The sequence below is a fragment of the Callospermophilus lateralis genome, chromosome 2 (assembly GCF_048772815.1).
Source record: "Callospermophilus lateralis isolate mCalLat2 chromosome 2, mCalLat2.hap1, whole genome shotgun sequence".
Classification (NCBI taxonomy): domain Eukaryota; kingdom Metazoa; phylum Chordata; class Mammalia; order Rodentia; family Sciuridae; genus Callospermophilus; species Callospermophilus lateralis.
In genome coordinates, this window is record NC_135306.1 from 161,731,577 (window position 1) to 161,752,150 (window position 20,574).

A 20,574-nucleotide genomic window follows, 5' to 3' on the forward strand; every position below is an offset into this window, starting at 1 on the left:
GGCTGTCCTCAGAGCATGTGTACCCTGAGCCAGGCAAAGACTCTTCACTCATGTGGGTGGCCCTTTGTGACCTTTCAATGTGGAGATCTTTTAGGGTGCAAGAGAGGCCTGGGAGCCCCAGTGTGGTTTCCCAGCCGTGACTTCCCTGCTCAAACCTGCCAGTATCAGAATCCTTAGCTTGAATGGATGTTTTCAGAAGGGATAAAATTTTATCTTCGTTTAAGCACGGATGAAACCACGTTTATGTGTTGATCCCAGGTACAGAGTTGGAGTCCGAACCATGCTTTAGGTGCTGATGACAAGTTCGGTGGGCTCAGCTTGGCTGAAGTGGCCCTCACTCACCATTGCGCATGGGCTCTCTCCTCGGCTCCTTATTTGAGCATCCAACACCCACTGTCCCAATGTCCCTCCCAGCCTTCCTTCCTGCCGTGCTCTGTGCTACACCCAAACCAGATGGGCTCTTCCTCCATCAGCCCCTGGGTTTTGACCACACTGTTTCCAGAGGGATCATGATCAGATTCCCTGCGTACGTGCAGCTCTTCCATGATGTGCTCCTTCTCCCCGAGCCCTTGAGTAGTTTTGCTGGCTCATGTCCTAGCGCCCTTTGCAGTTGAGTTTGCGCTATAGCTCTCTGTAATTAGGGCGGCCTTGTACAGTCAGCAGGGCTGCTGCTCTGTCCCCTCACTGTCCCACCATTGCCTGTCTCAGGCTGACAATGGGATGGAAGCTGGCAATCGGGAGAATCAACCGGAATCTTGCATGTGTTCTCTTGCAGCCATTTTGGCCCATGGGCACAGGCTGCGCCCGTGGCTTCCTGGCAGCCTTTGACACAGCATGGATGGTGAAGAGCTGGGACCAGGGCACCCCTCCCCTGGAGCTGCTGGCAGAAAGGTGAGGTTTAGAGCAGAACTCCTAGCAGGTGGGTCAGGGGGTCAGAGGATCAGGCAGGAGGCAGAGCAAGATTGGCTGTACCTGGGAACTCCGTCTGGTGCTCATTTGCCTTCCCATGTGTGGCCTGATTTAATCATCAAGGTCCCCAAGGACACTTTATCCATCATCATCTCCCTTCTTCAGTGACTTTTCCTGGTGGCCAAGGTCTTAGGCCCTGGATGCCAAAGAAAAATATTCATCTAGGGCAACCATAAACTTGGGGCTCCCTGACGTTGCTCATTCACCCAACACCCAGAGGGGTTTATTTAAGGGCATCTTCCAGAACAGTGTTGGGGTTCTCTGACCTCCCTCTCCCACGGCTGAGATATTGGGCTTCCTCCCAGACCCTGGTGCTGGCCACGTGGCTGTGACAGCTGGTGAACTGGAAAAGGCAGGGCTGGCAGGAAGACAGGCTGCTGATGGTCTTGGGTGTGGAAGTCTGTGGCCTTGGGGAACAGGCCACCGCAGGCAGCAGGACTAAGTGGTGGTCACAGCTAAACCACAGGTTGCTGCGCTTCCAGCCCTGAGTCCCAGCTTTCTCAGGGAGGAGGCCAGCATTCCTGCCACCCACACATCCCTTCCTCTTGGCCCCTTTGGCCCTCCTATGTGGCAGATCTCAAAACTGGGAGTGCCAGGCATTTCAGGGGGATGGGAGAGGTGGGAGAAGGTGGGGACAAGTGCCTGAGGGGGCCAGAGTGACCCCTGACCTCTGGGTTCTGCCTCTCTTCAGAGAAAGTCTGTACCGGCTGTTACCTCAAACCACCCCAGAGAACATCAACAAGAACTTTGAGCAGTACACATTGGACCCAGGGACGCGGTACCCAAACCTCAACTCCCACTGTGTCAGGCCCCATCAGGTAAGTCCATTCCTGGTCCCCATCTGGTCAGGCTGGGGAAGGGAGGAGAGGGTCTCATAAAAATCTTAGCACATTCCTGAGGCTGAGGCCAATAAGGCCTCTTGGCCAAGGGTGGAACCAGTTCTCCTCCCCAGGGAGACACAGGAGAGCAATATAGACAGCATTTTTTTCAAACCCACAGAAGAGAACTGGAAAAATGTACTGTGCGTATGCAAATTTATTCATGTATGTGCATATATTTACATGTGTTAATTTGTCACTGTGCACATGCAATACTGATCATGATTTTCTCCAATAATCTACCAGGCCAAATATCTTCTCTTTCTCACCACCCGGGATTCTGGAGTCCACTGTTCCCCCATTGATTCAGAGCCACACAACCCCCAACCTCTTCAGTCAATAGGACTAAGAATGGTGTGGATTTTTAAAATCAGCCAATTAGCTATGTTCACCTACCCCCCCCCACACCATTTGGGGGATAACTGAGGTCCCTGTCTAGGACTCAGCTGGCCTGGGTTCCCTTGCTAAAAGTCCTGCCATTCAGCAATGGAGGGAAGCAAGGATGGGCAGGAAGTGAGCAGGGCTGGGCTGTGTGCAGAGGCCCCGAGATGGGGACTTGGGGGAGATGGTGGGCAAGCGTGCAGCCTCTTTTGCTCATAGGTGAAGCATCTATACATCACCAAGGAGCTGGACAGCTACCCTCTCAAGAGAGTGGACTCAGTGAGGAGGTCCATTAGCCTCTCCAGGCGGGGTAAGCAGCCCTGACCAGGTCACCAGGATGGGCTTTGGGGGGAGAAGGAGACCTGCTCAGCGTCTATGGTGACAATCTGTGCCTCTGTCACCTGTGCTTGTGAGACCTTGGGCAGGCGCCTCTCCTCTCTGTCCTTCAGCTTCTTCATCAGGTTGACCAAGAGCAGGAGGGCCAGGATCACTGGAGAGTTAGGGTTCATGGGCGTGGAACCCTTAGCACAGGAAGATGGCCTGGGGGATCATTTCACAGGTCTTATTTTTCTTCCCTCATTTCCAATGTGGGGTCTTATCTCCCTAAGTGTCAAGCGCTTCGTAGTTCTGATCTTCCTGGGCCTGACACAGTGCAGGGGTGGGTGCTTAATGTCAGGGGAAGGGTGATTCAGTGAGGAGCTTCCCCAGCATCCAGCTTCCCTCAGGTCCCTCCTGCCTAGAGACACTCGGCGGCCTCTGCCTGTCCAGGCCTTGCTGCCTTTCCTTCACTAGGCAAACCCAGCCCTCCACAGACCCCGCGCCCTGCTGCCAATAGACTGTTGACTCTAATAAACTCTTTTACTGTTCCACAAACACAGAGGATTTTCCAGGTTCTTTGCCATGACAGGGTCCCGTTTTCTTAGAATGACTTCTTCTGTCCGATGAATTCCTAGACATTCTCCAGGACCCAGCTCAAATGCATATCCCTGGACCTTTTCTTTGCAGAGTTCTCCTTGCTGGGCCACCACGGGGCCCACCCCCTCACATGTTCCCACACCCCCACGCATCTCCCTCTATTGTAGCACCACATATCATCCCCTAGAAGATGACCGTGTTGTTGACAGGATCAGCATTCCAGCCGCTAGTCTGGGACCTGGCAACAGTGGGCCTTAGGGACTCTACTGGGGAACAACTTCCTGTCCCAGGATCTTGCCCTCCAGCTATCCTCTTGATCAGGCCCCCAGGCAGCAGCCCACGGGGAATTGCACCCACGTCCAGCCCCTTCCCTTTCTGCAGCTCTTCCTGCTTCTCAGCCCTGGTGCAAGCTCCTGAGGTCACCCCAGGTCTCACTGCCTATGCTCTCCTCCCTGCAGAGTCAGACATCCGGCCCAGCAAGCTCTTAACCTGGTGCCAGCAGCAAACCGAGGGTTACCGGCACGTCTGTGTCACCAACCTGACCACATCCTGGCGCAGTGGCCTGGCCCTGTGTGCCATCATCCACCGATTCCGGCCAGATCTGATGTGAGTCTGGGGCCCATGCTGGACCATGGAGAGGAGGGACACTAAGGTTGCTTGGCTGAATGCAGACACCCCACACCTGGATCAATAGTTCTCTGCATGTTTTCCATTTGAGTTTGTTCTTAAACTTGCTATTTTCCCTTTGCACGGACTGTTTCACCGGTAATGGGTTTGATCTGTGACCCTAATACATAAGGACAAAAATTGGCTCAGGCTCAATGATTGCCTTCTCCCTCTGCCCTCACCCCAGTTGGCACACACTGGCAATGTGAACAATCAGAGCTCTATCCCCAAGAGACGAAGTAGGGCAAGACCTAAATCTGGGCACCAGTATGAGGGGCTTACAGTCAAAAGACGTGTGCTGGACACCCAGATCCATTAGCTGAGCATAGATGGGCAGCCACTTTGTTTCTGGGAGCTCTAGATTCCTCGTCTATAAGGGCAGAATGATGGCAAAGTCATTGGGAAGACAAGATTACATTGCGGAAACACTTTTGTGATATCCAAAGCAGGACATGTTTATATTGACTGCAGAATAGCCTCACAGCCAATGCAAATCCATCCGAAGAGGCTGATGGAAATTACCAAATGGCATTGGTCCACACCTTTAGGAATCAAGATTGCCTTGAGGAGGAAATGGGAATCCCACTTTTTACTTTATGTGGTGTATATAACTTGGTTTCTAAAAAAAAACCCTAAATGCTTTTTTAATTAAAAAGTAGAAACAGAAGGGAAATGATAATAAGTAGCTCATCAATTTTCCATTTTCTTAGGGCAGCAGCTCAGGCTCAATGCATGATCATGGCGCCTGTCTGATTTGGTTCCTCCCAGACTGAGAAGGGAGGGGCCAGCCTCTTCAGGTCTGGGGTGGTGGTTGGGACTCTGGGACACGGGCTGGGGTCTCAGGAACCTGGCAGAGCGTCCGCCCACAGTGCTCCTCACAGGTTAGACATCTTCTCACCTCTCCCTGAACTTCTTCACCTTGTAATGATTCTCCAGCAATTTTGACTCTCTGAATGAAGATGACGCTGTAGAGAACAACCAGCTGGCATTTGACGTGGCTGAACGTGAATTTGGGATCCCTCCAGTGACCACCGGAAAAGAGATGGCATCAGCCCAGGAGCCAGACAAGCTGAGCATGGTCATGTACCTTTCCAAGTTCTATGAGCTCTTCCAGGGCTCCCCGCTGAGGCCCATGGGTAAGCACCTGCACGGGATGTTGCCCAGCCCCTTGGGCCACCTCTACCCTGGAGCCTGAGTCTGCCTTCTCCTAACACTTCTGTCTTCTGCCCCGGAGCTGCCTGCTGCCTTCCCTTTGACTTTGAGGGCAGCAGGGGCGACCTCAGTTTGGGGACTCTGTGTGTGTCAGGGAATCTGCATCATAGGCACCATTTCCATTATGAGAGGTCACGATAGGAACCACAGCAGCCCCCTTCTCAGGCTTTAGTCCAGGGTGAGGTCACTCTTTTAGAAGGACCTTGATATGACCACACCCCTGGTTATAAGACCTCCTGGGCCCAGGCTCCAAATCTCAGTTTTGCTTGTATTTCCCAACAGAATCTTGGCGCAAAAACTATGGAGAAAATGCAGACCTCAGCTTGACCAAATGCTCCATTTCGAATAACTATCTCAACCTCACGTTTCCAAGGAAGAGGACTCCACGGGTAAGTTCTGGCCTGGTTTTTATCTTATTTCTCATTGCACATGGGTGAGGTTAAGAGGATGGAGAATTTCAAGCCCTTGGTCTATTTGTGCTAACAAATTACGCAGATCAAGCACTCACAGAAGATGTGCACAAAACTCAGTCGGATAAGTGAGTGTTTCTGGAAGTTCTCCCTGCCAACCCGTTTCATGGACTTAGTAGTTACAGGAAGGGGTTGGTGGGGAGCACAGAGGACATGTTGGTGAAGAGTTTTGTTTTGTTTGCTTTGGGCAGTGGTGGCATGGAACCCAGGGGTGCTCTACCACTGAGCTACATCCCTAGCCTTTTTCTTAGTTTGAGACAAGGTCTCCCTAAGTTGCCCAGGCTGGCCTGGAACTTGTGAGCCCCCTGCCTCAGTTCCTGGGATAACAGGTGTGCACTGCTCTGCCAGGCTTTGGTGAATATTTTTTAAAGTAAACCAGATTAATGACTCGGGCATCTTCTAGGGGTGGGGGTGAGGTGATTTCTCACTTTGTCTACCAGGGACCTGATGGTAGAAGTGTGGCAGGGATGCTACAGGTACACGACGTTTCCGTTCATTTTATTTTGTTCATCCATTCAACAAACATTCAACTCTACTGGATGCCGACCACCCTGGGTAGTTTTCAGTCTTTCAAAAGAAATTCTGATAGTTCTGCTTATATGGTGAGTCCAGGTAAATCAGAGTAAATTACCAGAGGTCTGACAGGCATCATCGTGTTTCTCTAGAAAATTTAAAATATCCTGTGACTCCTCTGTGAGTTCACCGTGGTGTCACAGGTGCCTTGGTACACAGTCTGGGAACCACAGGCCTAATGGGCAGTTGCCATGTTAATTGAACGATAGCATCTCCATGGGAGACAGAATACAAGTTTTCTTGCTTAATGTGCTCATTTTACAGATACAAATAAGGACCCCGGGAGGTCTGGTGCCCTGACCAAGGTCACACACTGCTCAGCTGTACTTCATTGCTTTGCCCCTGTGCCGCATGTCCTTTGCCACTCATTAGCTCATTCATTAAGAGACATTTATCATGTATCCAGTGGAAGGACATGCAGAAGTGATGTGACGCTTGACCTTAGAGTCCAGCTGGGGAGTTCAGGAGAAGTCCAAGACCAAGGTCAGAACCTCCGGGAGCAAGAGTATTTAAGGGACTGGGAAAGGGGTCAGAAAGCCCAGGGAGGAGAATGTTTCTACAAAAGAGGCCCCAGAAGACAGTGTCGGGACAGAGAAGCCAGGCAACGTGAGGACAGAGGGCAGGCGACAGAATCTGGACGTGTTGGGGCAGAAGGCACATGTCAGAGGACTAGGACTGGATTGTGGAGTTTATGGGATGGCTGTGGAAAGAGGAGGGGAGATGAGCCACGGGGAATGGGCCAGAGGGAAGCCCCTGGCTGGAGCAGGGGCGCTGGGGGCAGGGCGGTTGAAAGCGCCCCGCCCAGAGCTCGCCATCTCTCTAGCAGGCTGCAGGCCTCCACATGTCTCCCTGCTCTCCAGGTCCATCCTGCCTCCTCCTGCCAGCCCGTGCCCCAGGGTACAGTGGGGCTGCCCAGGCTTTCTTTCTCTGTTATGTGAGTAGTGGTCACTTTCCCACTGAGGCCCGTCTCCTGCTCCCTGGAATGCTGCAGCAACTGTTTTGGATGACCTGAGGAGCAGGGGGCTTCATGCCTCTGCCCCTCCCTGGCTCTGGGGAAGGACGGGCCAGCGAGGCCAGGGCTGCTGAAGGGAGGATTGAGGCATTGAGGATTCTGGGGGGAAATGATGAACGGCACCAGCTGCTCTCTGCCCACTGCCTGGGCTGCCCTGACTCACAGCTCTCTGTGAGGGCTGTGCTGCCACCCCCACCCCGCGTGTCCCACTGAGCCAGCACAGTGCCCCGCTCTGAAAATCCACTCAGCCCATTTTCCTTGGAAGCCCAGGGACCTCTGCTTCAGGCCGCTCTGGTCCCAGCAAGCCAGGGTGACCTTCCTGAGAACTCTCAAGCCTTTCAGTCACCACACCTTTGTTTGCAGAGTGACACAATTGAACAGCAGGCCTGGTGCTGGCTCAGGGGGTTGGGGGTGGTCACAAGGCTGTTGGAGCCTCTTTCCACCTCCTTCTGACTCTGCTCGGAATCCCTGGGGAAGCTGGGGCCTCTGCCCAGCCCCGGCTCATTGTGGACTGTGTCCACCTGCAGGGTGTGTCCTTTGGCTGCCCAGCTTGAGAAGGGTCAAGCCCCACACGTCTGATCCCACAGCCACATTTAATGTCTGAAACGTGCCCCAGTTTTTGGATAGTTGAGAAATTTGACTATTGAAGTAAGTGCTGGCCTGGGCTTTATCTGTTCCCTCTCAGATCAGTGGACTGCTACTAGGTGACTGGGTGGTTTGGCAAGTCTCCCAGGTCACACTGTGCCTGGGTCACCACTGAAACACCCTAACATGTTTTCCACACACTGAAGAAGCACCTTCTCCCTGTCCTACCAGGTGTTGTCTTCTTGTATCTGGATACGTTTCTGGTAGGGGAACCTGTTTGCAGAAATCTTTGGCCTTAACATTTGCCACAAGAGAAGATGCTGAGTCTACCCCAGAATGATCCTGAACAGGCAGAGCTATGTCAGCACACGTGCACACTCTGAAATCCACACGTGTATCTGTGTCTGTGAGTCGGTGCTCCAAGCTGTTGGTGTAGTTAGACATGCAGAGCACATGCCTTAGTGGAATAGAAATGTAGAATAGGCCACTTTTTCTGCGTGATTCCGTACCATTAGTCCCCTCCACCCCCACCATAGTACATAAAAGTACATCTTTGTTTAGCCACCCTCCCTGTCCTTCTCGCCACCCTCCAGTGGAACACCCTGACATGGGAATTGAGCAGCGTGTACACATCTATTTACCATGTGGTGTCTTATTCTGAAGAGGATTCACTGTTGCCTGCTGAGCCAGTCTTAAGACTCTCTCTCCCTCCTGATTTTCACAGTTGATATTAAATTCTTCTTTCTTCCCTAATCTTATCTTCCTGATAATATCCCAATCCCAGCAAGACTTACCAACTTCATAAAGTAAGAGATTTTCTCCATTAAGTATCTTGTTACATTTAGGGGACTGACTTCTCCATCCCAAGGCAAGTGGTACCCATGGGGTTGACTGGTTCTGAAGACTGGCTGGCCACAGCTGGGAAAAGGAGAGGATCTTGGGGAGTTTCTTTTTCTCTTTAAAAGCTTTTGGTCTGCTTCTGTAAAGCTGCCTGTGATCCTGGTCAGCATTTCAAGACTACTTAGCATGGACCAATTCTGAGGTCTTCAGGGCTCTAGTCTCCATGTGTGTAGGTGACACCTGGATGTACATCCTTGGCCTCTGTCCTTCCCGTGGTCAGATATCATGTACATACACACACACTCATGCTGTCTCCTTGGTACACTCTCAGACCTAATTACACGTGGCTGATGCCTGTATTTATGGCCACTACAGTCAGTATGTAGTATATTAAATACCTATGCAGGGTACCTAGGTTTTATCCCATTTTGAGCCCACTCTTTGGAGGACAACATAAAAGTTGGCCCATCCCAGAAGCCAGGCATATAGCCTGGGGGTTTATTCTGCTCAGTCAAGTCTTTTTTCTCCAGCACTGGCCCCCTGTACAGAGAAGTTCATGCAGCACGATTCTCTCATATATCCACATCTGGTCTGCGTGATCCTGTTGCCCTTCCCAGCCCTCCTCTTCCTGACCCTCCTGCACTGGCACTTTCCAAAGAACCAAAGATGTTATTTAAGAAAGTACCTCTTCTCTCCATCCATCTGTCCACCCATTAACATCTCAGAGCACCTGAGTTTTCTTCTCTGCCCTAGAGATAGAGCAGTGAACAAGAAGAGCTAGGATCCTGCCCTAGGGAGCTTACCTTCTAGTGGGACTTGAAATGTCATCAATCCCCTTCCCCCAATTCTCCCACAAAGTCCACCCACCCACCCACCCACCCAGCACCCAGAACCCCCACTAGGTTTAGTCCTTCTTGTTTCAGACATTTAAAGCTTGTGCATGTCAGGACACCAGCGTCCAGGCTGCTTTCCTCTGCACACTGGCAGCCTGGGGTTCTGAGCTGATTTACAGATTGAGAATGCAATTTGAAACCAGGCAGACAAACACATATTTAGACATGCTGAGGACTCAGCCAGTATTCCAACCTCTCAACAAGCTCCCATGTGCATCTGCAAAGTGAGGTAATAATAGAGACATCATAGCATTGCTGCAAAGATGCTGTGAGCAAGTGCGTGCGCAGGTCCAGCCGAGGGAAGAGGCTCCGTTGATGACATTTCCCCTCCTTTAGGGATCCTGATTAAATAAAGATGCTTATTTTCTGAAAAGATGGGACAAAACTGTTTGGATTGAACCCTTGGTTCTATACTGCAACCCTTGACAGCAGACAAGCATTTTCATATGTATCTCCTTTGCCCCTCGTGTGAGTTTTCAAGGAAAGCTGGGATTATATTCTCATCCCAATTTTATAGGTGGGGAAACTTGGACTTGGGGGAGAATAAATTTTAATAAATCCTATAGGTTGTAAATGTCAAGGCCAGAACTAGAATTCAGATGTTGAAAATCCTTTTACTAAAACTAAACTGCACTAACACCAGTCTAAGACCAGTGTTCTGTTTTGTGATACTGGGGATAGAACCCAGGTCCTCACACATGCTAGTCAGGAGCTCTATCACTGAGCTATATCCAAAGCCGCACTCTATAGTTTAAGAATTATTTTACATCTGTGACTCATTCATCCTCATAATAGTTTATGTGCTAGATACTATAAGATTCCTTCTTATTAGAGTAGTTAGGTGATTTTTCTAAGATCACGCAGCCAGGAAGCAATTAGTTCCAAAACTCAAAAGAGCTCTCTTGCTAGTGCTACTGCCCACCTTTGTAAGCATCATAACTGTTGCCCGACTCCACCAGGCCATAGTCTGCAATGGCCAATCTCTGTTCCTTTGATCCAGATCTAACTTTCTCCATGTTTAGCCTACACTAGCTTACTAAATATATAGTTTGCTTGCTTTGACTTAAGATCACATTCACACAGGCAGTATGAGAACATTGCTATCTCAGGCTAATCAAACAAATGATCAGATTGGCAAATATATGCCTTTAATTTTTTTTTAAAGAGGGAAAGCAATTAGTTTAATAAATGCCTTTTGGCATATAGACTCTTTTGAATCCTTGGGAAACCATGATAAGAAAATGTTCTTAGAGTGAGAGGTCTGGACAAATTAATAAGAAAAGAAAGTAGACTGTTAGTTTATTCTCACACTCTCTGACTGGCATGATAAGTGTTCACTTCCTCCTGGTACTTCCAGTACTTTGTAGAATGTGACTTTCCAAATTAGATGTGTAAGAACAAAATTAGATAAATCTCTGGGTTTTATTTTCTTAACCTTTTTATGTTTTAACTTAGTCCTTAGTTGAAAATCCATACTTCAATGATAAATCCATTATGGAAACGAGGCACCCTTTGGGCATGTGTGTTGCTAAGCTTTCCATGTAAACTCATTTTATTGTCCCAAGATCAGGATAGATAGGTCTAAAGAAGTAGAGGCTGCTGCTCTCCATTCACCCCCCCGCCCAACCCCAGAAGAATTTAGGGTCTTCCTGGAGTTGCTGGCTGGGCATTCTCTTCCAGGAATGCCTTTGGGGAGTCTGTAGATAACAAGATTGGATCAGATCTGCACAAGGCTCTGATAGATGGAACAATCCCACCCTGGACTGTTGAGTATAAAGGAAGCCAGCTTTTCATTTAGGGGGGGGGGCAGAAGTTCTCAAGATTATAAAGAGTTCTTGTTGGAGAACGTTCTGTACTTTCAGGGACTCCAGTGTCAGGCCAGAGTGACTTTTGCAGGCTATGGAGCTGGAGACCCAGCCAGCCAGTGCCTCTAAGACCCAACACTGTTGCAAATAAGGTCATCTGTTTCTCTTGGTGTTCACCCAAAGGTTTGGGTTGAAATTATTTCCATTCACAGAATAATGATTTATGAGAAGCTGAACAAAATGTTGAAGGGAAGGCAGAGTTCTTTGATCTGTTATTTTATGCTGCCTGGGTCAAATTTTTGAACTAATATCAACTACTAAACTGTGGTTGATCTTTTCTTTCTAAAAGAAAAAAAAAAAATGATGATGTAAACAAGGGGAGGGGAGGGGCAAAGGGGAATGTTTGTTGAAAGCCAGTGGATACAGAGTGCCTGGGTGCTAGTTATTACTCTTTTAGGGCTGGCTGGGCATGCACCTGGATTCGAGGTGAGCAGGTGGCCTACAGCCAGCCCTTCCTCCTACATCTGTCGTGGTGGGAAGACTAGGATGTGATCTGGGCCTACAATGAAGGACTCTGCAAAAGTGTAGGGGACTTCCTGCAGAAAGGGACAGTCAGTCACTGGGGCATGGCTCTGTGGTCCTGAGGGAGCTAGCCACTGAGAGATGGCTCCAGAGACTGGAGAGGCAGGGTGGAGAGGTCCAGACCCAGGAGGCCCCGTGTGGAAGATGGGCTTCCCAGCCAGATGCAGAGGGGGTGCTGTCCTCAGTCTCTCTACCCAGCCGGTGCTCGCCCTGTGTGATCCTCCTCATTCCCTCAGCAGACAGCTGATGATGCTGTGCCTTTGGGTAGCCTTGCAGGGTCAGCAAACACGGTTTTGCAGATTAAAGGTTTAGATTCAGGCAGCAGTTGCAAGGAGTTCTCAGTTGGGCAACCATGCACCGTATCTTGCAATCCAGGGATTCTTGTGAGGGGTGAAGGGGCTCTATTAACAATTATGCTGAAGAGGGGAAGCAAATTACAACTGTCCCAGGAAAACGGGGCTACATAGCCACTCTAATCCTCAGGCTGTATCTAATGCTTATTTGAAATTTTAAAATATCATGATAGAGACTGAATTGCAGGCTTAATTTGCTACCAAATCCATGGACAGTTCATTTGAGTCCAGAGAATAATCCCAACAAGGCAAATCAGTGTCGCCTTCTTGTAGGAGAAGCTCCTAAGGAGCAGAAAATTACCCTAGGCTGTCTCCATAAGGCAGCACACTGAGGCCCAAGGGCTGTGACCCCAAGGTCACAGGGATTCTGTTTGCCTTAGAATGTTTCATCATGAGCCTTTAGAAGGTAATTCCCAGCCCTTATGAGCAAACCTGCCTCCCTAGGTGGGAGTGGGGATGGGTAATGCCTGAAAATACCTCTGTGACAGCATTTGTCATGGATCAAGGTCACTTATTGCTGTGTCTGCTGTCAGGCAGGGATGCTTCCATGTGTGCTTTTAGTTCAAGGCCAACACATGGCCTCAAGGATATTAGTGGAACCCAAACCCTTGACAGCCCTAAGTTCATTGTGCCTTCTTGGCCTTTGCAGGTAGATGGCCAAACTGAAGAGAATGACATGAACAAGCGGAGGCGGAGAGGCTTCAATAACCTGGAAGAGGTTTGTGTGTGCAGGGTTAGTTTAAACAAAGGCCTGTTTCCTGATAACCAGTGGCTCAGGCCTGACCCACTGCGATAGCAGCCCTGGCCTTTTTTCTTTGTCATGAACCACTGGGTTCCAGGCTTGGCTTGATGGAATAACAGCTGGGGTTCTGCTCCTCAATTTGCCCTTACTGGCTAAGTAACCTTGAGAAACATAACTTCCCAGGGTGTGGGTCCTGTCTGTAAAATGTGATGATACATCTGAAATGTATGAAGCTTTGCAGTATTTTTAAAGACTAATAAGAGGTATAGAAAGATCTGAACGTGTATCTGACCCATATGTTAACCAATATTCAATTACTATGAATAAGTAGGAAGGAGGCACCAGCAGGCTTAATTTAGCTCTCAGTCTTTGTATTCTTTTGTTTTCTGCACTTTTAATCTTATATCCGAAAGTCCTGGAGCCCACTAGTGCCATCTTCTGGTGAAAGGGAAAATTGCAGGCCATTTTTAAAAGACAATCTCTAATTTCTCTCCTGCTTCTGAAAAATGGGTCAGTGGGAAGAGTACCGGTTCCTGCTCCTCAGGCAGCAACTTAAAGAGACCTGAGCTATAGTCTTCATTTTTTAAAAGGTCATTCTTATTCCAGAAAAGCAAGCATGCAAATGTCAGCGAAGTATAGGATGCCAACATTAGCAAGTCTATTTACTGGCCAATGTCAAAGCCATGGCTAGAGGCATGGAGGATAATTTGAATAATACATTGATACCTGATTTATAGGACTTAGAGAGAACTTTCTATTTTATATGGTTGAAGAGTATTTGTTGCTGTATTTTTTAGGACATTGTTGTTCATGTCTGTGACTTGCCCCATCTCAGGACAGTGAGCTCTGTATAATGAATAGAGCCAGGAGGCTCACTTCTGGGAAGTGTAGCTGCCTGCTACTCCCCTTATTTTCTCACACACACACAAAAAAAGCCTGGAGTTCAGTTCCCATCTGAAAGATCTGTCCACAGATGTTCAAATCACCTCTGTCTGAAGCCTTTCCAGGGCTTCTCCCGGCTGTGGCTTCCCACTCTCAGCTGTAGTGTGACTGAGAAGCCAGCCAGTAGGGAGGTAACCAGGAGGAGGAGCTGAGCTGTTCACAGGGCTAAGGTGCACTCCTCCCAGGTCGCAGGTGGCTCTCCACCTTCCTGCACGTGCTGCTGGCCCTTTCCTGCTCCCCAGAAGCCTCCCAGGTTCACTTTGTCTTCAGGAGTCTTTTCCTGCCTTTCACTCTTGACCTCTTGAGGGGCTGTTTACACTGCTTCTGCTACTGGCAGCAGAATTTCTGGAGTAGGAAGAAATCTGCTTTGCATCTCTCCCTCTGAGACGACTCTGGTCTGTTTTCAGAGGCAGCTGTTTTGTTTAAAGTCAGTTTTATCAAATCAATAATTCTCTCTAAATTCTTCCTACTCAAAGTGTGGTCCCAAGATCCAGCAGCATCAGCATCTCTTGGGAGCTTGTTAGAAAGGCAGGCTCTGGGGCACAACCCAGACCTGGAATCATATCTGCTTTTGAAGGTCCATCTTGGGTCATTTGTTGAGTATTGATGTCTGAAAGTGCTGGCCTGTGTCCACTGTGTTGGCTGACTTTGATCTTCTACAAATAGTGATCTCCCAGTAAACACCCTTCTTCCCCGCTCCAGCTTATACTGATGTGCAGGGTCACATTTCACAATTTAAAGTGAGGCGTGCCCACATGGTTTCCCATGGGGCTGTCCCTCCTAGGGATCCTTCTAAAAAGCAATTGAGCCTAGCTTACTTCTTCCTATGAATTTCTTCTAAATGAACACATCTTCATGTTTTCATGAGAATGCTACTGCTGTGGGGAAGACCCAGTGTCTCCTTGAGGAAGCTCACCCACTGCCCGCTGGCATGGCAGTGCATTTATGTTTCCTGGGTGTATGGGAGGAGATCCTTCAGGAAGGGGGAGCAGCTGGTAATTTTCCAATTTTTATTGGTAACAGATGACCTTACATGGAATTCTATGTTACAAAAGAGCTTAACTAAGCAGTTGAGGGCTACATCATCACTTATGAGTCATACACTCCAAAAGGATAGGATAAGGACAGCCCTGTGGATGCCACAGAGGCATCCTTCCCCTAAACCCATAGCTCCAGTCTAACCACCAGAAAACATCAGACCAACTCGATTGAGGGGCTTTCTATAAATAGCTGCCCAATACCCTTCAAAAGTATGAAGGCTATGAATGATCAGGAAAGATGGAAAAATTATCACAGCTTGGAGGAGACTAAGGAGATGTGATGACCACATGCAGCATGGGATCCTGGATTGAAGCCTGGAACAGGAAAACAGACATTAATGGAAAAACTGATGCGATCCAAATAACGCCTACGGTTTCATTAACAGTATCATGCCCATGTTAATTTCTTAGTTTTGATAACAGTACTGTGATTGTTCCAGATGTTGCTTTAAAGGCAGCTGGGTGATGGGTACCAAGGATCAAGCTGTGTGGTCTGTGCAACTTTTATGTAAACCTAAAATCATTTCTAAATTAAATGTTTTTTAAAGACCGCAAACACTGAGCAATCCTGGTTGAAGTGGGGAGCAGGTACAGAAAAGAGAGGAGAAAGAAGCTTGCTTAGCCAGACTGACACCCCCTCTTGCTTCCTTCATCCCCACTACTCTTCACCTCTTCTCAGCCACATAGTGTATTTTTGAGAAATATCTTATGTGATACTTCTTTGTTATAACTGATTTTTGCGGTAACTGCTTGAATTGAGTTATCCCTCCCATTTTATAGATGAGGAAACTTCAGAGAAGTTAAGTAGATTGCCAAGGTCATGGGATGGGAAAGTCAGAATTCAAACCCTAGCTTTCTAACTCCAAGCATGGCTGCCCCTTTCTTCTCAATGAAGATGTGTTCATTCAGAGGAAATTCCCATGAGAGTTGTCTCTGAGGTTTGCCATCTGCTTCCGCTTTGCTTCCTCACCCATGAAACAGGCTCTGCTTTGGGAAACCAGTGGCCTGTCCTGAGTCCCCAGGCACAGATACCAAGGTTCCAGGATCCAACCTCTAATATGCTCTTTTGACTTTTACAGCCATCAACCTTCTCCAGCCGTAGATTGGGCTCCAATCAAGAGTGCAGCAGTAAGGAAGGTGGAAATCAGAACAAAGTCAAGTCCATGGCAAATCAGCTGCTGGCCAAGTTTGAGGAGAGCACTCGGAACCCCTCGGTCCTGAAGCAGGTGAGTCATGGCACTAGACCTGCCTTCCTGGTACCCATTAACCTGCTGGGAAGCCAGCCGCAATGTTCAGGCTGGGGATGGACTGAGCTATGCCAGCCTGGCCTGGTGCAAAGGAATCATGAGCTGCCCGGTCAACAGGCCACAGACTTTTTCATGAGGCCAACTGTCCTCCACTTTGAAGATCATGCTATCCCATTGCAGTGATGCAGCTCTGCCATTGCAGCATGAAACCACTACACAGGATGCCTAAACAAATGAGCATGACCATGTTTCAATAAAACTTTATTTACAAAACAGACAACCAGCCAGATTTAGCCTATGGGCCATAGTTTGCCGATACCTGTTTTGCATTAAAGAAATCCATTCCCTAATTTGGTGTCGCTTTAAAACCATGACTTGATTTGCAGCCATTTTTGAAATGGTACAGCTTGAGGGAGCTTTGGAGATGCTGGTGTGTGGGAGAGCGCTGTTTAAGTCCATGGTGAGGCAGTTCGTCCAAATCAAAGGAAGCTGACTCAGACACCTGCAGGGATCTGAGCCAGCCTCGAAGTGTTCCCTCTCCCAGCCAGCCAGGCAGGACCGCTGCATCTGTCCAGGATTAGTCTACCACTAGAGCAGGTTGAAAGCTGTGGGTCGCACTGCAGGCCTCCTTGTGACTCTAGCTCCAGGTCTTTGCTCATGGTTCAGTCCACCACCCACCCCTGCCCCCACTGCCAATTTTGACTAGGGATGTTGTCACATTTCAAAAACTTTGGGGAAGGAGCTTCAGTTGTCTATGGAGAATACTTGTGCCATGACAGAATGAGGCTCCTTTTGGGAGGACAGACTCTTGGCTAATTAGAATTAGAGGCAATCAGCCTCTTGGCCTTGGTGTGGACCATGCCCCTCCTAGACTAACCAACCCTCCCACGAACAGACGTTATTATAAGGGGGCATGTCTCTGAGACCTCTAATTCTCTACAACTGCTCTTGATCGCCCCTGCTGGGGGCTTGGCCTCTAGAATCCCCAGGTGCTGATGAGTTCTTGATTCCTCCAGAAGGACTGGAGTGTCCCTATCCCAGAAAGGGCGGGAAGCTTTCCCGTCTCCAGGACTCCGGGACTGACTTTGGCTTCATGTGGGCTCTGGCAGTGCAGGACCAGAGCCCAGGGTCTGAGCCAGAAGCAAGGCCCGTGGGATTCACACATTGTCCAAGAGGAGGGGACTCTAGGCTCGGTGTTGAGGTGGACAGAGAGCCAGGCCTCCAGTTTCCCAGCCAGTCCTGGCTTGTAGGAGCCTGGCTAGTTGTCTCTCTGCCCTTGCAAACTGCACCTGCTGCTCACCTTCTCTTCTCCCTCCAAGTGTCTCATTCTGATTCACCTTTTCCTCCATGTCTCCTGTGGCTGTTTTTTCGGACTCACCTTATTCCTCCCAGGAACGCCGTGTTTCAGGGATAGGTAAGCCTGTCCCCTGCTCTTCCTCCGACCCTCCTGTAAACTCCCGCTGCCCCAAGCCAGAGGAGCCCCCTCGCAGCCCATCGCCTCCTCTGAAAAGGCAGGTAGGGCTCCTTCCTGCAGATGCTATTTTGCTGAAGCCAAGGGAGACTTTGACCTCGGGGGTGGGATCAGTGGCTCCCTCCATCCCCCACAAGGGCTGATCGTAGATTCTCTGGCCAAGCCAACACAGCTTGAGGTGACCACCCTTATCTATAAGATTAACTATGAATGCAGCACTTGAAATAGATGTCGTTGATTCCCAGTCAGTCAAGGGTATTGACTGACCAACTCTTGGTGTTGCTGCTTAAAGGAAAACGAACAGCACCATGTGAGCATTTTATGGATGCCCAGTGGCACTGAGCTGTCTGCTCAGCCTGACCCAGTGAGCAGGCGATTTCCACATCAATGAGTCATGGTTAGAATGGGCTTGGGTAGCCATGCGGCTGCACCCATTGAAGGGATGAGGCTGGAGCGTGGTGAGGCCCTTCTCCGTGCAGGACCTCTGTTAGTGATGGAACAGAACCACTATGAGTGACCACAGATTCCAAAGACATCTGGTCAGCATTAGGCATTTTATGTTGCTTCTGGTGATAGATTTGGAGTGGAGCAGGTGTGAATCTGACTCTACCATTTTACATCTGTGCCGTAAGATCCACCTGGGGAGCTTTTATTTAAAAAAAATACCGACGCTCACTCAGAACAATCACTCGGCATCTCTGGGCACTGGGTAATTAGCATCAGAGGCAATCAGCCTCTTGGTCTTGGTGTGGACCATGCCCCTCCTGGAGTAACCAACCTAACCCAGATTTGGGTATTTTTTTAAAGTACTCTAGATGATTTCAGTGTACAGCTAGGGCTAAGAACCAGGTTTGCCTCTGGGGTCCAGGGTGAGGTCCAGGATGTGTTTTATTCATGAGGGCGTCAGGTAATTCTGATGCAGGTGGCAGCTGAGCCACCCCAAGACCAGTTGGGAATCTTTCTTAGGGTGTGCCTGGTGTGTCCTGTCTCTGGTGCTCATGGGGTTCCTTGCAGCAGGGTCTGTAGAAAGACCACCGGAGGGAAGGGAGCTTCATATTCCCTCTCTCCCAGTTCTTCTCTGTACTTTTGATGGGGCAGGTGCTCAGAGAGCTCAAGCAAGTGCCTGCTGGTGGGGAGTATCCTAGCAGGCCATGGAGGGCCAGGGCCAAGTCTGACCTGGAGCTGGGCGGGCCAGAGAATCTCGGCACCCTGCCTCCTACCTGCCAGGGAGCGCTGGCCCTTTCCGGGGTGCTACGGCGGCTACAACAAGTGGAAGAAAAGATTCTCCAGGTGAAAGATCACTCCTTTCTGCCTGTGTCCCTCCCTGTCTGTTGACTTCCTGTCCTCCCTCCACCCTGTCCTGATCACTCCCTGTCTCCTATCCTGCCTAGTGTGGAGAGCCTCCCTCACCTCTCCCCAGGAGGCCACCCTCAAAGTCTCCGTCACTCTCTCTTTTCTCTCTCCTTTCCCACCTTGACTGCAGAAGAGGGCTCAGAACTTGGCCAACAGAGAGTTTCACAAAAAGAACATTAAGGAGAAGGCCGCTCACCTCGCCTCCATGTTTGGACACGAGGATTCCTCACAGGTAAACCCAGGGCTTGCAGAGCCCCCAGGAACCCAGGTGCTGGACATCCAGCCAGGCGACCATGAACCAGACTCTGGAGCTTGATATCCTCCTTTCTCTTTCTGGTAGCACAGTGACTATTCATTTTTCAAGCTACTAAAGAGTCTGAGCTGGCATCTAAAAAAGACCCAAATGCAAAGATTCAAAATAAGTCAATACATCATGACAAGGAAAAAGTCGAGGCAGGAAAGTAAGCCCAAATCCAAGGAAAATGTTACCAAGCAGGAACACAGGCTGATACACCCTAGAGAGTTTTGAAATGGGCTGTGGATTTCCTAAGGGCCACTGCAAAAAGGGAATGCTGTTCAGTTGCAAGACTCACAGTGCCTTTAAGGTGAAAGCAAGCCAGGTGCTCCTTCTGTTTGAGGGCCCTGATCAGGGAGGCACTGAATGATAAGGCCACAGACATGCCATAACCTGGGGTCTTCTTTGCAAAGGGCAACATCAAGCTAGAATGGAAATCCCTGCATTACATAGGATTACACTGCCCCCTCCAAGCCAGTTACTTATTTGGAAAAGAAGGGAGCTGGAAGAGCGGGTGATGAGGCCCGTGGTGGATACATGGGTGACAATCAGCCTGTCTGTAGAACGTTTCTCCTCTGCCACTTTCACTCAGTCTCCTCACCTCTGCTACTTGGGATAGATACTTCACATGTAGTTCATTTTTAGGGTTCCACGTGGCTGGCGGGAGGCCAGCACAGTTGTCTGCCCACAGCTGCAGAGGTCCCGCTGTGTCCATCTGCCCCAGAGAGGGCCAGGGTTTCCCCTTCCTAAGCTTGCAGCTGCTCCTTCACACTAAGCTCCAGGGTGAGGGCTTCAGGAATTAGCTGGCCTCTGGAGCAGATGGAGGCAGGCACCGAACCGATCTGCTTGAGCTATTTTAATGTGAAAAACGAGCTGGAGTAGTTGCAGCCGAATGCAGTGTAAACCAGGAGCCACATAATCCTGCTTGGCTCCAAAGACAGGTTTCTGTTTAGTCTTGAGAGACTCGAGAGACAGGCCCAACATCTCCCCCACACGAGGCACAGATAGGGCTGTCTGGTCAAGGCCTGCAGGGCTGTGCATGCCCCTGGATAATCCTAGTTTCCTCTATCTCTGTTCTGTGCAGAACAAACTGCTCTCTAAAGGCCTGTCTCATACTCATCCTCCGTCTTCTCCCTCTTGCCTTCCGTCTCCTGATCCAACTGCTACTTCCTCTCCACCGACTGTTGACTCTACTTCTCCTGCCAGAAAGGTAGTTGTCCTGAACCATGTGCTGCCCACCCCACTTGCATGCTTTCATGCTCTGCTTGGCCGGCACAGACAAACATCTGGAGCTTGGTTTGGCTGCCGTGAAAACTTGTAGGCTGTTTTGCTAGAATCCTGGATTAGGTT

At 49.5% G+C, this 20,574-nt stretch overlaps 1 protein-coding gene across 3 annotated transcripts in view; it reads left to right on the top strand.

Moving 5' to 3' along the window:
* Mical2 (microtubule associated monooxygenase, calponin and LIM domain containing 2) overlaps positions 1 to 20,574 on the top strand; it is a 206,505-nt gene that overhangs the window by 94,655 nt on the left and 91,276 nt on the right. For all 3 annotated transcript variants that reach the window (XM_076846897.2, XM_076846899.2, XM_076846898.2), the window contains exons 10-17: positions 776 to 891; positions 1,661 to 1,787; positions 2,448 to 2,538; positions 3,602 to 3,749; positions 4,746 to 4,945; positions 5,304 to 5,410; positions 12,784 to 12,852; positions 15,938 to 16,084. In XM_076846897.2, coding sequence (XP_076703012.2) covers positions 776 to 891; positions 1,661 to 1,787; positions 2,448 to 2,538; positions 3,602 to 3,749; positions 4,746 to 4,945; positions 5,304 to 5,410; positions 12,784 to 12,852; positions 15,938 to 16,084 — 1,005 coding nt within the window. The remainder of the gene's footprint in view (positions 1 to 775; positions 892 to 1,660; positions 1,788 to 2,447; positions 2,539 to 3,601; positions 3,750 to 4,745; positions 4,946 to 5,303; positions 5,411 to 12,783; positions 12,853 to 15,937; positions 16,085 to 20,574) is intronic.